This window comes from Vavraia culicis (genome assembly GCF_000192795.1).
Source record: "Vavraia culicis subsp. floridensis unplaced genomic scaffold supercont1.78, whole genome shotgun sequence".
In the NCBI taxonomy this organism is placed as follows: domain Eukaryota; kingdom Fungi; phylum Microsporidia; family Pleistophoridae; genus Vavraia; species Vavraia culicis.
Window position 1 is genome coordinate 1 of NW_007360681.1, and position 14570 is coordinate 14570.

A 14570-nucleotide genomic window follows, 5' to 3' on the forward strand; every position below is an offset into this window, starting at 1 on the left:
ATATTGGCATTTTATTACTGCACGATTTCAATATAATTCACTAGATACGCTATCTCGTTTGCACAATGGGTGATGAATGGATAGTATACCAAAATAGCGCTTTTGAATGTAACTAAAACATCAGGTCATTTCTTATTACTAACTGTTCCATAGTTACAGAATCAATAAATCACTTTCATTATAATGGCTTAGTATGCACAACATTTCTTGTGTATACTTTATCATTCTCACGCTTTCCTTGGCATCCATTGCCAGCAACATATACCCTTAGACCGTTTTCATAGCGCACTCTCGACAAAGCTACGTACAACTGACCATGCACAAAGACTGGGCTGTGCAGATAAACACCTACCTTGTCAAATGACTGACCCTGTGACTTGTGGATTGTCATCGCAAACGAAACAAGAACCGGAAACTGTCTTCTCTTGAGTATGAATGGCAGCTGTGTCTCGCTCGGTGCCATGTCGATCCTTAGTATGACTGCCTTGCTATCTTTCCTGGATCCGGTTACAATAGTAGCTATGATAAAGTTTGTGTGGAGCTCATCAACCACCGGGCGTGTGCCATTGAGCAGGCCATTGGCTGGATCAAGGTTGCGCAATAGCATTATCAACGCACCCCTTTTTAGAACTAACTTGTGCGGTGGCATTCCTGAAGGCTGCTGCTTGTTGAGAAACTCTAGCGGATAGTTCGCAACAACATCATTGTCTTCTGTGACAATAGAGTCTGCACTCGTGTATGTCACTTCGTTGCCGATCATCAAGTCAAGGACCCTGTCATTGATTTCCTTTGCAACATTGTTGTTTGTTGTGAGTATAGTTCTGTTCGTCAGATCTTCGCTGTCAGCCATGTTGGTAACATCACCATATATCTTGTTAACGATGTCATTGCACATATCGTTAACATAGTCGTTGAACAGCCCAAGTGCATCATGCGGTCTGTTGAACACACAGATGTATGCGAGCAGCTTTCTGATGTGGTCAGATGTCTCTGTCATTGCAGCTTCGCTCAGCACATTCTTCCATTCATTGTCATCCTGCAGAAGATTTCTTGCCCTTGCTGCTTCCTCGAATGTGCCATATACAACATTGTTGGCACTTCTTAAGTCGTCGAATGACGTTGCACCTCTCACATTGAGCAAGAGCATTCTCAGATAGAATCTCTCCTTTTCCTCTGGATTGACCGCATACAATCTTGTAATGACTTTGTCCTCACCCCGCTGTCGCAATACCCATCAGCTGTTCTGGTACACATAGTGATATGGAATGTCGGTGTAGAGATATTGTCTGGCATCTTCATCCTCTTCATTGAGTCGAAACCGTGCAAGAAGATGTGTGAGCCTGCTTGCGCCGGACTCAACAGCATCCCTCTCCATACCCTCTTAGAAAACAACGTTCTGCTCATCAGGCAGATGAACAGGCAGTCTTATAGTGATTTATGATGGTGGCTGATCATGTTGAGGTAGATATTTTAGTCGATAGCTTCGAAATATATTTTCTTCATATCCTAAAAACTGGCAGCAAAAATAGTATACATGGTTCCAACACGATAACAATGGATATCTGATAAAATAAGAAATTTTTATGTGACTTCACACATAATCCATCGGTTTTAATCTAAGATATAATGTTAACGTTTTTTAGATTTAAGGTTAGCAAGATAGGGTGTAGCTACACTTTCATGAGGCTGACAAACATATACAATGTTTTAAAATTGAATGACTCAAAATTTTTTTAGATAATCAATCATCAAATATATTATTCATCATAAAAATATGAAAATCGTAGATTGGCATATTTTATTTAAATTTAAAGACTAGCTGCGCTATTTCCGTTTATAAAACAGAAAAAATGCTCTATCCATTCAATGATACTTTCTTCTTTTCATATGTCGTATTATGTTTTTTCTATTGTTTAAGATTCTATGGTAAGGGTTAGGTAATTAGCTACTATTCAGCGGTCGTGTAATTTTGATGTTGTTAGTGAAGAACAATTGAGGGCGTTTCAGAAAGATCGAGTTGTACAAAAACTTTAGGTCTTTTATTCAGCGCAAATACATGAAACAAAATTTTGTATTTTTCTCGAAGGATCAAATAATTTATTTCACAGAACTGATCAATCAGCTTCCAAGTTGTCTTTTTATTTATATGACGAAGATCTGATGACAACAGTTAAGAATACAGATTGTCCGACTATTTTTAAAATTCAATCATATGTTAGAAGACCATTAAAGTGTATATTTAGCCGGCATACCAAATGAGCTACAAAATATACTTTACAATGTTTAGAGTAAGCAAAGTTTAAGCAGTCATATTGGGATACTGCACGTATCTTGTATATCATTTCGTTTCAATTTACCTATTTTGAACAATATTGTCATTTATCTGAGCTTTTGTTTAACAGATAAAAATCAATACTTGTGCGATCGAATTTTTGTACCATCTGATAGATTTTTATTTCTTAATATAGTATGATTACTTGTAATCTATCAACATCCACGAAACAGGATATATATTCTCAAGAATAATTTATCATTAAAAGCTTTAAAAGCAGCGATGAAGACGACAATATGATACTTGTAAACACTTTTATCACAAGCATAATAATATGTTTATTAAAATGTAATGCTGAACCATTAATAGCTCAAAAAGAAACAGATAATGGTTATTTTCCAAAATCCACAGATGATCCGCGACTGATCGAACTACAAAAGAAGATTTGCTGGCAAAGCAAGTTCTCGAATGAGATAACCGGAGGATTGAAGGTTTTTACTAGCTTGATGCACCAAAATATTCTTTCTGATTTGGGTAATGAGAGGGAATATATTGTTAAACAACTGAAAAAAAAACTGGAAGACTATGGTAAAGAATTATCTACTGTTCTCAAAGATAATAGTAGCCATCCTGGAATATCTATCTCCGTTGTTGAGAAGCATATGCCTGCAATCAATAACTATTTTGACATTCGTGTTAGAGCTAACAATCACTTCAATGTTGGCAAGACCGATGGTTTGGAAAACGAAATGAAGGGAAAAATTAATGTTCAGCACAGTATTAAACAAGATCAAACGCCAGAAGTCAATAAGGCAGACGAATTGCAGGCTGCCGATCCCAATCTTGTAAAAACACTGGACAAAAATATTAAAGAAGCATTTGGATCAACTCTGGAACAATTGAAAGAGCTGAACGAGCAAATACTTCGAACAGAACCAAGCATCTCAAAGACTGCTGACGAGGAAAAGAAGGTTGAGTGCCTGTCGAATAACCTCGCTAGCGTGTTAGCTAAATTTGAAAATGATTGTCAGGATTATCTTTCGAACGAATTTACTTATCTTAAGAGCAATATAACAAGGCGGTATGAGACCTTTAATACACAGATGGACCATGTTGTTCGAAGCAAGGTATCAAGCTTGGTGCAATCCAATGAAAATTTCTCTTCCGAATTTGAATCAGATGGTCAAATCCGATTCTACGTATCACAAACTAGTATTGATACTAAACCCGAGTCATTTAACGAAAAGATTTTTACACCTTGGTACGATTTTAACTCAAGCGGCGACATCAATGTTCAGGGAACAAAAAAGACACTGGATACATTCCTAGATGATCTTTATAGGTCAAAGAAGTTTTCGTCAGACGATTTCGACCAATCATACGTGTATTTTGAATCTAAAGGAAATCTTGTTTTTAAGACTACATTAATGGAATATTTCCGAGTTGTATCCTTCGGATATATTTCATTATCACCATATAATTTGAGTGAATATAACTACAAGCGTCGGTCAACCAACGGCAAGAACGAACGTGAAACAAAGTACAAGTTCAGCTCAACAGGATTTCTTGGTTTTGTTGTGGATGATGCTACGAAATCTATTGAAATAGGTTCAGAGGTGGTTTGCAAAGACAAAGATTCTGATATAATATGGTATAGCTTTACATCAGACGGTTCGATCGAAATTGCTTGCTAGTTATTAAAGTAGTTCAAAGTTTCATTCATTTTTTTGTTTTATAATTTTATGGGATGTATACCTGACTACATAGCATATCTGCGTGTTATTTCGAATAATACATTGCGATACGGTGGTTTTGTCTTAATAATTCTGTGAACGCTGTTCAGGAGCTAACATGTATACTGGGTTGTTACGTGGCAAATGCACTGAATTTCTTCATGGACAACGACCAGTGATTGAGCTGGATCCGACAAAATAGAGGAGTGCATGTGTTTTGATAGTACATTCAGCAACTGATAGCTGGTCTGACTTTTGGTAAAGAGTCTATTTTGTCAAGACGTTTGCATCAACTAAACGACTTACCGAGGCGTACTGCTATCTCGAATGGTTTTTTTTACACGAATGTTCATTTATTTAACATATCATAGACTTCTCGCCCTAAACAAACTCTTACAGAACATCAGTACCTGTCATGGCACCGACAACTTTTGATGCCAGAACTTCTACATAACACGTTTGATCCTAAGTAGAAATAATATATTGTCAAAAGACTTTTATCTAATGTATACACAGCAGATAATCGTTTACACAGTTGTGAAAAAATGGTTGATGTTAGATAAAAAATGTAAAAATTCCATGTTGCTATATCTATGCCACACAGACATTTGGTCGTTATTAACGATTAAACATAAGGAATGATTTTACCCTCTTTTAAGAATCAATTATAAACGTTCACCCTTTTTGAGAGAAATGGAAATGTATCTTACAATTCTTACGTTGACGTTGATTGCTTTGCATACCGTCTCGATATTTGCTTTTTATATGTCGGATGAGAAGATTGTGTCATTCTGTGGCATTGTAATATTCGGACTTGTCTCACCATATGTATTTAGTTGCATGATCAATGAGCTCACCATACATATTTTCTACCGGGTGTTTTCAAGAATAGTCAAATATTACTGCGTCATTTCAATCATCGTTGCTGTAAATGTGATCAAACCGTTCGAAAGTTATGTTATGTGCTTCGTGGTTCTAGCACTTATAGCAATTGTGGACATATATAGGGCATATATGGTTGAGTACGCGAAAGACATGTACTGTAAACGACTTAGTAGCGGTGTTATGAAATATATCGTGGATTTCGAGAAGTACGTACTATTCGAGCTGGGTGTAATTAATGAGGATGCGCTAGGTACACATCAAGAAACGATAAAGACCTTTTGGAAACGAGGCAGCCCTACGCCTTTAGACCCCGAAGTAGCTTTTAGACGTTGGTCAGGAAAAACTGAACCAGGTCGAATCAGAAAAGAACTGCCCAGAGATCTTAACAGGGATGAGCTGGCAGATGTTCTTGGTTTGAACCGAAATGCAATTGCTGAAGATATAGTTGATGAGACTTCTGAATTTTGTACCGAACAGTCATACTATAGAGCTCGAAACGATAGAGAATTCGATGTAGTCAGTCAACAGGGTCTTAGGATGTTGAAAACAATCACAAGGGTCCCAAAGCTTTCGCATCTCGAGAGCTTCAAGACCATAAAACAGCTTCCGAGCAGCGAGTTGGCATTAATAGCGAAGAAGTATCGGTTTAGAACTATACTTGATGAGGAAAAGCATGCTGAGCGGAACTATGACACAAGTCTCTTTGGGGTGGTCACGCTGCATTCGCTCAGAAAGCGTTTTAAATTGAAAGATGCAATAACTATTTATCGAATGGTCTCACATGGCATTCAAGGTGATGTGTCCTACGAACATTTCAGGTTGAATATCAGGCAAGTTAACGTTGAAAGAGATAATCTGTACTCCTCAATAGGGTATTATAAACATTTAACGAAAGTGCTTACCACGTTTTCAGCAATTATAATTGTAATCATCATTCTTAGCTTGTCGCCCCTTATATTGAAGATGACAATTCCCTACATAAGGATTCCCACACCAATACTGTTGTTCGGCTTTCTTGCGATTTTGAAGGAACCACTTACCTCCTTCATCTTTATCATATATTCGCATCCGTTCGACTCGGGGGACCGTGTGGTGATTCGCGGTGATACCCATATGGTTCAGCAAATGAATATTTACAACACGATGTTACAGAAATGGAATGGCGAAATAATTTCAATAAGCAACAAATGGCTAGCTAATCATATTACCAAGAATTATAGAAGAAGTAAAAGACAAAAATGGGAGATTTTTGTAATTATAGCTTCCAATACACCCGTGCAAAAAGTTGATGAGCTGAAGAAAAAGTTAAGAAATTTAGTTAAAAAGCACAAAGATGACTATTTGAAAATAACGTGCAACATTGTTAACATTGAGAATAGTAACAAAATCAAATTGGTAATTTACATCACACATGTAACAAACTTCCAGATAGGACTTTACCGATGGAAAAGACACACTATGTTCATGCAATATCTCATAGATTATCTTACCAAGCTAGAAATTGAATATCTGCCAATAGACATGCCTGTAAAAATCGATGATTGTAGCGTTAACGATGAGCTGTTCATGGATATGTATGGTGCTAACTAATTCAGTGGATGTGTCTTAATAACAAGGTATTTTATCACCTATATCTGGTTAGCATACACGAATCGTTATAATATGACAAATTTACGCGATTCTTAATCTCAAAAACATCATCATACAAATAAATCTTCCGTGACACGCGGAACATCCGAGTTATGTACGAAATATGCTTAATTCAGCACAGGATCTATCGAGAACCATGCCAGGTTGATCATGAATAAAAATGCAATTAGTAATCATCATGTATTCGAAAACATGCATATGATCCGATTATTTATTTGTTAATATCCTTATTTTTATCTCCTGTTCTACACATCTGATCCCTGCCGCCTAAACACCTTCCCATGGTTATAACTATTGTCGCAAAAGGATGTTTTGTACTGATCTGACATGGGAAGGCAACATTTTAACAATTATACACCTTGTGATATATTATAAAAATGGTACTTAGTGTATTGATATGATATTTCATTCTTAAGTGGCGCCAAATTAGTGATACACGAAGCTCCACTTAACGTGAGCTATAAACTCAGGAGTAGTTGGCACTGGACCATAACGAATTATGAACTAGATGGCTCTCTACTACTGCACGCATCCATGTGATCACAACATGTTTTTTGTACTATTCATAACAGATTGCTACTATCATCATCGGGTCTATGTCACAGTGATATGGAAGTAATTATGTTTTTATTATATTTAGTAAAAACTGGATCACTCGATAGTTTTACTATACAAGTTCATTATGATAACTATAACACGCTTCCTACATGAATGCGGTATGTGCAACATCGTTTGTTTACATTGATTTTGTTCTTCTTTTTCTCCTAAAAATTTAGTTAATCAGTAATTAACGTTACTGTCTGACCGTAACTTTCTTCTAGTAATTAAACATAAGTGTGTTATAACTGAAATATTTGCCGGAATACAGTTGTAATCCGCATTCCACACCTCCTGGAGATTAAATTAACGTAACAAACAGCGACTCGCTACACAAAAAAACACACTCGATCAGAGCTTTTTACTTAAGATATATCGCCTTAGAAGGTACGTTGTTGGTCCAAATTTCCACAGTAATCGGCTCAAGTCATTGTAAAAGGCACCATCAGGCTGCAGCTGTCGCAGTATACCATCGAAACAAAAAGCTGTTAGGAATAAATGGTTGTATTTGTAGTCGATTTTTACATTATACTTATTAAACAGCCGCACTGCTTTAAATGCATACTCTTTTGTCAATGCGTATTTTTCGTTCATATTTTCGCATTCTTTTATATTATAAACTTGCTCAAAATAATGACTGATTAATTCGTTGATCTCCACCCGGAACTCCTTTTTATCGACACCTTTGTTGCAGGCTAATCTTTCAACCAACAAATCTCCCACCACCAATCCATTTCTCTCAATGAACAACGAACAAAATAAATCAACAAAGTTTGTGTATTCAACATCCGATAGGAGCTTGGTAAGTCCTAAATCGTATATTATAAGCTTATTTGATTTGGAAATAGCTACATTGCCTGGATGAAGATCCGTATGGATAAATCTGTTGTAAAAAAGCGATTTTACAAAAAATGACAGCGCCGTGGTTGCTAAGGAAAATTTTTCTTGCTGTAATGGGCCAGAAACGGCATTGTTACCTCCAGACAAGCTGATCTTAGACAACTTGTCGGACAAGTTTTTCACACTCCGTTGAAACACACCAGCGGTTCTGATACAATAGTTTTTTTCAGCTTCATTTTGAGTACTCAAAAAATGTGATGTTATTGGATAACCTTCGAGGTATTCCATAATTAACACGTTTTTGGTTGCCGTAATCGGCTCAGCTACAAGAACATTCTCATCATAGTGAATTAAATGTCTCATGACTTTCATATTGCGCTCCTCTTCAGTAAGATCGATTTGTTTAAAAATTTCATTTTGGAAGTGCAATGCCTGCTCGTTTACATTTAAACAAGAGAATGCGGGGATTCTACCTATAATACTGGCAATATTTGTAATAATTTGGCAATCTAAGTAAACATCCCTGATCGTATTTGGATGAATAACTTTAATGGCAAATGTTCGGTTGCCAGACTTCTTGATCCTTGCCATACGCTTCTTTGTGGCCTCAAGCCTAATATCAGTCGATCCCATACGGGTTGGAACAAAAATCTGAATGAAATTGAGGAAGAATCTCTGAAAAAATGGAGAAAAGTTCCGTGGTTCGTCGTTCAAAATCACTTTATACACTTGTGCAACAGACCCAGAGCCAATTGGGCTATGGTTAACGAAATGGAATAGCGATGTATCATACATTTCATCCTCAAGAATTTTTAGCGTATCAGCAAAGGGGTGCACCGGTGCCTCACTGTGCAAAGTACTCAGTACTTTGCACAAGCCAATGGGCAATAAATCTGATCTCGTGGCAAGCCATTGCCCGATTTTCATAACAACATAACCGTTGTTCGCGAAGAAGTTGTAAATACTTCTGTAATAAACCATTTTTGGAAGCGGATATGTGAGGATTGGTGGAATAACCGAATACGACAATCGGAATAAGCGACAGAGCTGGTCACTTATAGGAAATTTTCGCGGTGGATTATAGCCATACCTGTAATTTGGACAGCTATACAATTCGTGAATGAAAATAGATGCGAACATCGAAAGTCTTCAAGGGCTAAGAAGTGTCTGGACGGAAATCGTTCCATTGGTCAGCATTAGCTGTGGTGTATTCAGCTATGAGCTAATCGTCTGTTTCAAAACGTATTTGTCACATATCACGGTAATACCTATGCCAAGGTATCTGAGTACAAACCTATTTTAACCTCAACATCAACATATCGTGTTAAAGATCTGACTTAGGCTGCAATATCCCCATGAAGTAGAGCATATACCAATAGTTACTTTATAGTGTCACTCATTCTCCTGCTGAATCTGATTTCACATCTCTTCTACATCGTGTTCACCATTTACGACTATGGTTTAACATTCATTTACTTAGTTTGAACATCACCGTATAAAAATGCGAAAAATCCTGTGCAACCATCAATTGTTAGTAGAGATATATCTATGTACAGGAGTAAACGGAAGATAAGAAACACCAATATGCCATCCATTAGTGGTTCTGGAAGTAGCTGGTCTATGAAAACATTCGTATATTCTTTCATACAAACTTAAATCACATATAACCAGGCATAAGTGCACTATTTTTCTTCTTCTATTACTCGCCGTTTCCTAAGAATCGCTGATGTGTTGTATCAAACGATAATTATCTTGTTTTTTGTGCATTCCCAAATTCATTGGTGTGTGGTCACTGTGTAGAAATTGAAAGCGAAATCATGCCATTTATTGGCATGAAACAGACAAAAATCTAGTAGCGTACCAATTTTAATTATAAATCATTCACTAATTAAATGAAACATAAATGTGCAACCTTGACCGATATATCGTGAACTACTATGTTGAACCAGCTAATTTGCACAATAAAACCGATCATGGACTATCCATAAGAAGAAATTTACCCCTGCACGTTGCTATCGGTCACATCCAAGGTTAACTCATAATATGATGCATCATAAATTCTCATGTGCGCATCATTGGAGTACTATGACCCAAGAAATTACCGTAAGAGTTCATAGCATTCGTCTTTCTTGTATGGTTTGCTTTCGAAATTCCTCGTTCTTTTGGTACAAAGTCATCTCTCAGTATATATGTTTGCCCGAATAATTTGTTATAGCAAGCGTTATCATCCAAACCGGTCGGGGTAGTGGTATAACCTCCTTTATCATCACCATGTTGGGGATTCTCAGCCGTATAAGACGAAAACTCTTCAAATTCTTCCCATTCTTCTAGCTCTTTCGCGGCACCTCGATCTTCGATCTGACAGCACGATTCTGTATCTGCCTCTGCATTTTCAAGCTCATTTAGTGGCATCCTCAATAATATATCAACAATATTCAGACGATCTTTATCACACATTGGTATTGACTGGCTGAATAAATTTTTAACCGATGACTTTAAAAGCACTAACCGATCATCGTCTAAGTTTTTTGCATCAATAATCAAAATCATCTCACTAGCACAAATGTAAATTGTCGGTTTTTGAGGATCAAAAATGAAAATCAGGTTACTCGGCCCGTTGCAGTTCGTAGTTACTTTGGCCAATTCACCTTCTTGATTGTTCAGGATAAACGGGTATGTTTGGTGCTTCGTCCTTGTTAAATTATTGTAAGGTTGTGCTAGAAGACTATTTTTCGAATTTGTATTACAATCAAGCTCATTTGTAGGAATTTTAAGGTAATTCTGATCAGTTCTAGGTTCACAGGATGAACTAATCAACTTACGGATCACAATTTGAAGCTCCTTTTGCACACCAATAAGCAAAAAATATGTCCCGTGTATCTCAACTTCCTCTTTTCCTGCAATGAAAGTTCCACCAAAGGGGATAATTAATTTCATCAGATACCCGAATAAAGTGAGCTTTACACGTTCCAATAGTTCTTTGTTCATGTTCTCAGCTTCTTTGTCGATCACAAATAGACTGGCCGCATTCATCTTAAATATACAGGTCTGTTGTTCGCTTACACCAGAATTACTCCCCTCATTGACACTTTTTCCTAAGTTTTTATCCAGGTTGGAACAAAAGAAATGCACTAAATGCGCTATTGAGTCTAATTTTTTTTTCACATCAGTGTTCTGGCGACTATTTAACTGAGCAAGAGTTCTCAACTCATTAAATAATGTAATGTGTTGTTCTTCCACACAAACTTCAGATTGATCGCGTTTCTGATATTTTATCCCTACGTTTAAATGGTGATAGTCCAGTTGTTCAGACAATGCGCCGCCATTTTCATTTGAGCAAATTGTTCTTCTATCATCGTCACGGTTACAATATAAAACGCTAACCACACAAAACAGTACAGGTAGCATCACAGGTGATTCAAGACTGGGTGAAATAATAAAATACAGTCGAACAATAAATGTCATCGACTTTTTAGTCAGTAAATGATCGACAACTCTAAAACTCGTATGATAAATTAAAAGGTCAGAAATTCTCTGTAAATGATATTTTTAACATTAAAATTGCTTTAAACTATTTTTTTGCGCTATCACATCATTCAAAGAGATGCTAAGTAGCAGTGTGCAACAACAACAACTCTATTTCAGTCCTATTTTAATGCATATGCTCGTAGGAACACCAGTCTAGCATCCAAGCACACGACACAATCGATTAAAGCCTTCAACACGGTGACAAATATGTATTAAACAAATGTCTCTCCATTATGATTAGTGCAAAATGCTTTTCTTTTCTAATTTATGTAAGTTTTACATTAATCGAACATAATTCACATATTTTTAGCAATTTTGTTAGACCTGCAACCACAAAATAAAATGTACCACTGCTTTCTTGGCTATTTATCACATGATGATGACTAAAACTACAAGGAACAGGAGGGAACTATTAAAAACATCAATAGACTGCGTATGATCAAATAGTTTCAGAAACACTTCTCTCTGATCTTAAATAACCCGATTAAATCTCTTCACATGCTAAATGTTCAACACGTGCTTAGAACAGACATTATTAAGCATTCAACTAAAAACTCCTATTACGGTATTTTTTAATCATGCTGTTACCTTCTTCATTCTTGTACTCTCATTTTACATTATTGCTAACTCTGCACTTAGATTTATTAAGAAGGTTGCCCGAGTCGTGATTTGCAAGTGAATTTTTCGATCAGACCGTCTTGATAGAACTGTCATATTTGATTGCTATTGACATGTGATTATACACGTCATACGCATCATTATCTTGTATCCGATTGTTTAAAGAAAGCGAGTCTTCTTCCGGTTTCACTATGCTGAGACATGAAAAATTTACAGAATTCTTTTTTTTTAACTACCAAGTACATGTAAAAAACCTCAGCTCTGGGTTGGCACCAGATTATGTATTCTTCAAAGCATTTCTTTTATGGCAATATAGGCATGATGACGCGCATACAGAAAGAATGAGCTTCCTCGTGGTGATAAGTTTGTACTCTCTCTCGTGAAAGAAGATAGGACAGCTAACCCATCTCATAGAATATTCTCAGACCTATTAACAATATATCTCTCAATGTTGCACTAATTGAATACGTTTCCTGTGTGCATGATGGACATGTTCGCATCAATTTCGGATTCTGATGTGACACTGGCCACGATATACCAATTCATTAACCATGAGTATTACCATGTTGGCCGTTCTTGTGTATTCCACTCAGCGAACCGTATATCATGGCTTTTTCCGAGAAATAAGGTAGAGTCAACAACCGCAGGAAATCTTACCAAGTATTCATTTTTGGATATTGTAAGAGGTGAACCATTTATTTGCTTGAATTTAATGAGCTGTACTTGTACTAATACATCATTTTTATTGTTAAAGTTGTAGTTTTAGATTAGTACATTTTTCTAAAAATATTTTTCTAAATTGTTCGATAAGGAAATGTTCATACATGGAGAAAAGGAACAAAGGATAGTATTGCTTCGAATTGCGTTTATAGATGAGCTGTAAGTATTTAAACGAAAATGTTTAACGTAAAATACGGTAAGCTTGACACATTCTTCACTGCCAAAAATAACTAAAATGTCTTATTATTTTATAAATCCTGTAAATAATTAATTCACTAAACTCGATTTGATACCTCATTTAATTTGCTCTAGTTACAGATCCTTTGACTGGAAATACTCCAATCAGAAACAACTATGTGATTAGCCTTGCGCATCAGATTTTCATTTAAGTATTGCCTCTAGTCACACTTTTGTTTTCCAGTATGGTAGGTTCATATGTCGCATTTCAAATTGAATTTGCTAGTGTTATCTACCACGTAATCAATCACGGGAAGTGCATGTTATTGGATATTCGGGTGTTTCCTAACCAATAGTAGTGCTATAATCATTGTTGTAGCTCTTGTCACACGGACATGCCATTAAAACGATTTTGTTTAGAACCGCCCTTTCATGGTCACGTACATACAAAAACGGTTTCTCGGCTCTGGCACCTATTCAAAAGTATACGAAGCCGTCGACCAGAACAATAATCGGTTCGCATTAAAAAAGATACGTCTATTCGAAGAGGAAGGGACACCCAGTACGGCCTTGCGCGAGATATCCATTCTAAAAACCTTACATCATCCAAATATTATCATTTTGGTGGAGGTGGTGCACACGCCCAGTTTTTTAACGCTAGTTTTTGAGTACATGGATTTTGATCTGAACGCATTTATAACTCACTATGGCTTTTCTATGGATCTCTTCGAACAGGTTGTCAAAGGTGTATCGTATATACATGCTATGAAGGTCGTGCACAGAGATTTAAAACCACAAAACATTCTAGTTAACTCAAAAAGACAGGTAAAAATTGCAGATTTTGGTCTTGCGCGTTCACTTGCCGTAACTATTCCGGTTTTATCGTCTGAGGTTGTCACGCTGTGGTACCGCTCGCCAGAGCTTCTCTCTAACATGCAGGATTACAACTATTTCGTGGATATGTGGAGTGTTGGCTGTATACTCTTTGAAATGCTGACGGGATGCGTGTTATTCAAAGGGAATAGTTCAAATGAGCAGCTGGCCATCATTCACAATGCAGTTGGTCATAGAAAGCGCTTTTTTGAGTACCTTATTGATGTGTTGGGCACTGGTAACGCATTCTATGTCGAGATTATCATGGGATGCTTAGATATGAATGTGAATCAGAGACTGAGTGCATACGAAATTGAAATAATGTTAGGAATTTAAACCTGAGAATGTAAATAAAATATAATAACCAATCTGTTATTGATATCTACCTGTTGCGCTGATCGATCGTGAACGAGAACGTTATTTGAAATATTAGGTGTGTAAACAAAAAAGATTTGTTAAAATATAACCACCAGTATAGCTTGAATAAATGTCTTCGTCCTCACTTACTCTTCACTATTCGGTCGTTACTTCAATCCAAATTGGACGGGCACTAAGGTTATGGTGTGCTCACATATTGAGTACTCCTCAAACGGTTTACGATATCCCACGGTTCAAAAATGCTTATTCTAACATTGATGACATCATTTAATTTGTAAATGGTTCAGAAATTTGTCATT

At 36.6% G+C, this 14570-nt stretch overlaps 6 protein-coding genes across 6 annotated transcripts; 3 read left to right on the forward strand and 3 right to left on the reverse strand.

Moving 5' to 3' along the window:
- Window positions 1-178: 178 nt before the first annotated feature.
- On the reverse strand, window positions 179-1555 carry VCUG_02851 (uncharacterized protein; the record flags this gene model as incomplete). The annotated part of the gene is made up of 1 exon (XM_008077396.1): window positions 179-1555. A coding segment is annotated over one exon (1056 nt), but the record flags the coding sequence as incomplete, so codon positions are not given.
- A 1013-nt stretch (window positions 1556-2568) lies between these two features.
- Window positions 2569-3990, forward strand: VCUG_02580 (uncharacterized protein; the record flags this gene model as incomplete). The annotated part of the gene is made up of 1 exon (XM_008077397.1): window positions 2569-3990. The coding sequence occupies one exon, from the start codon at window positions 2569-2571 to the stop codon at window positions 3964-3966; it is 1398 nt and encodes a 465-aa protein (XP_008075588.1). The 3' UTR covers window positions 3967-3990.
- Window positions 3991-4673: 683 nt separating this feature from the next.
- On the forward strand, window positions 4674-6777 carry VCUG_02581 (uncharacterized protein). Its single transcript, XM_008077398.1, has one exon. It carries the CDS (start codon window positions 4699-4701, stop codon window positions 6478-6480), a length of 1782 nt encoding a protein of 593 aa, XP_008075589.1. The 5' UTR covers window positions 4674-4698; the 3' UTR covers window positions 6481-6777.
- Window positions 6778-7482: 705 nt separating this feature from the next.
- On the reverse strand, window positions 7483-9117 carry VCUG_02582 (atypical/ABC1/ABC1-C protein kinase; the record flags this gene model as incomplete). Its single annotated transcript, XM_008077399.1, has 1 exon — window positions 7483-9117. The coding sequence occupies one exon, from the start codon at window positions 9115-9117 to the stop codon at window positions 7489-7491; it is 1629 nt and encodes a 542-aa protein (XP_008075590.1). The 3' UTR covers window positions 7483-7488.
- A 921-nt stretch (window positions 9118-10038) lies between these two features.
- VCUG_02583 (uncharacterized protein) lies at window positions 10039-11442 on the reverse strand (the record flags this gene model as incomplete). Its single annotated transcript, XM_008077400.1, has 1 exon — window positions 10039-11442. The coding sequence occupies one exon, from the start codon at window positions 11440-11442 to the stop codon at window positions 10039-10041; it is 1404 nt and encodes a 467-aa protein (XP_008075591.1).
- Window positions 11443-13435: 1993 nt separating this feature from the next.
- Window positions 13436-14260, forward strand: VCUG_02584 (CMGC/CDK/CDK5 protein kinase). Its single transcript, XM_008077401.1, has one exon. It carries the CDS (start codon window positions 13453-13455, stop codon window positions 14227-14229), a length of 777 nt encoding a protein of 258 aa, XP_008075592.1. The 5' UTR covers window positions 13436-13452; the 3' UTR covers window positions 14230-14260.
- The last annotated feature ends 310 nt before the right edge of the window (window positions 14261-14570 follow it).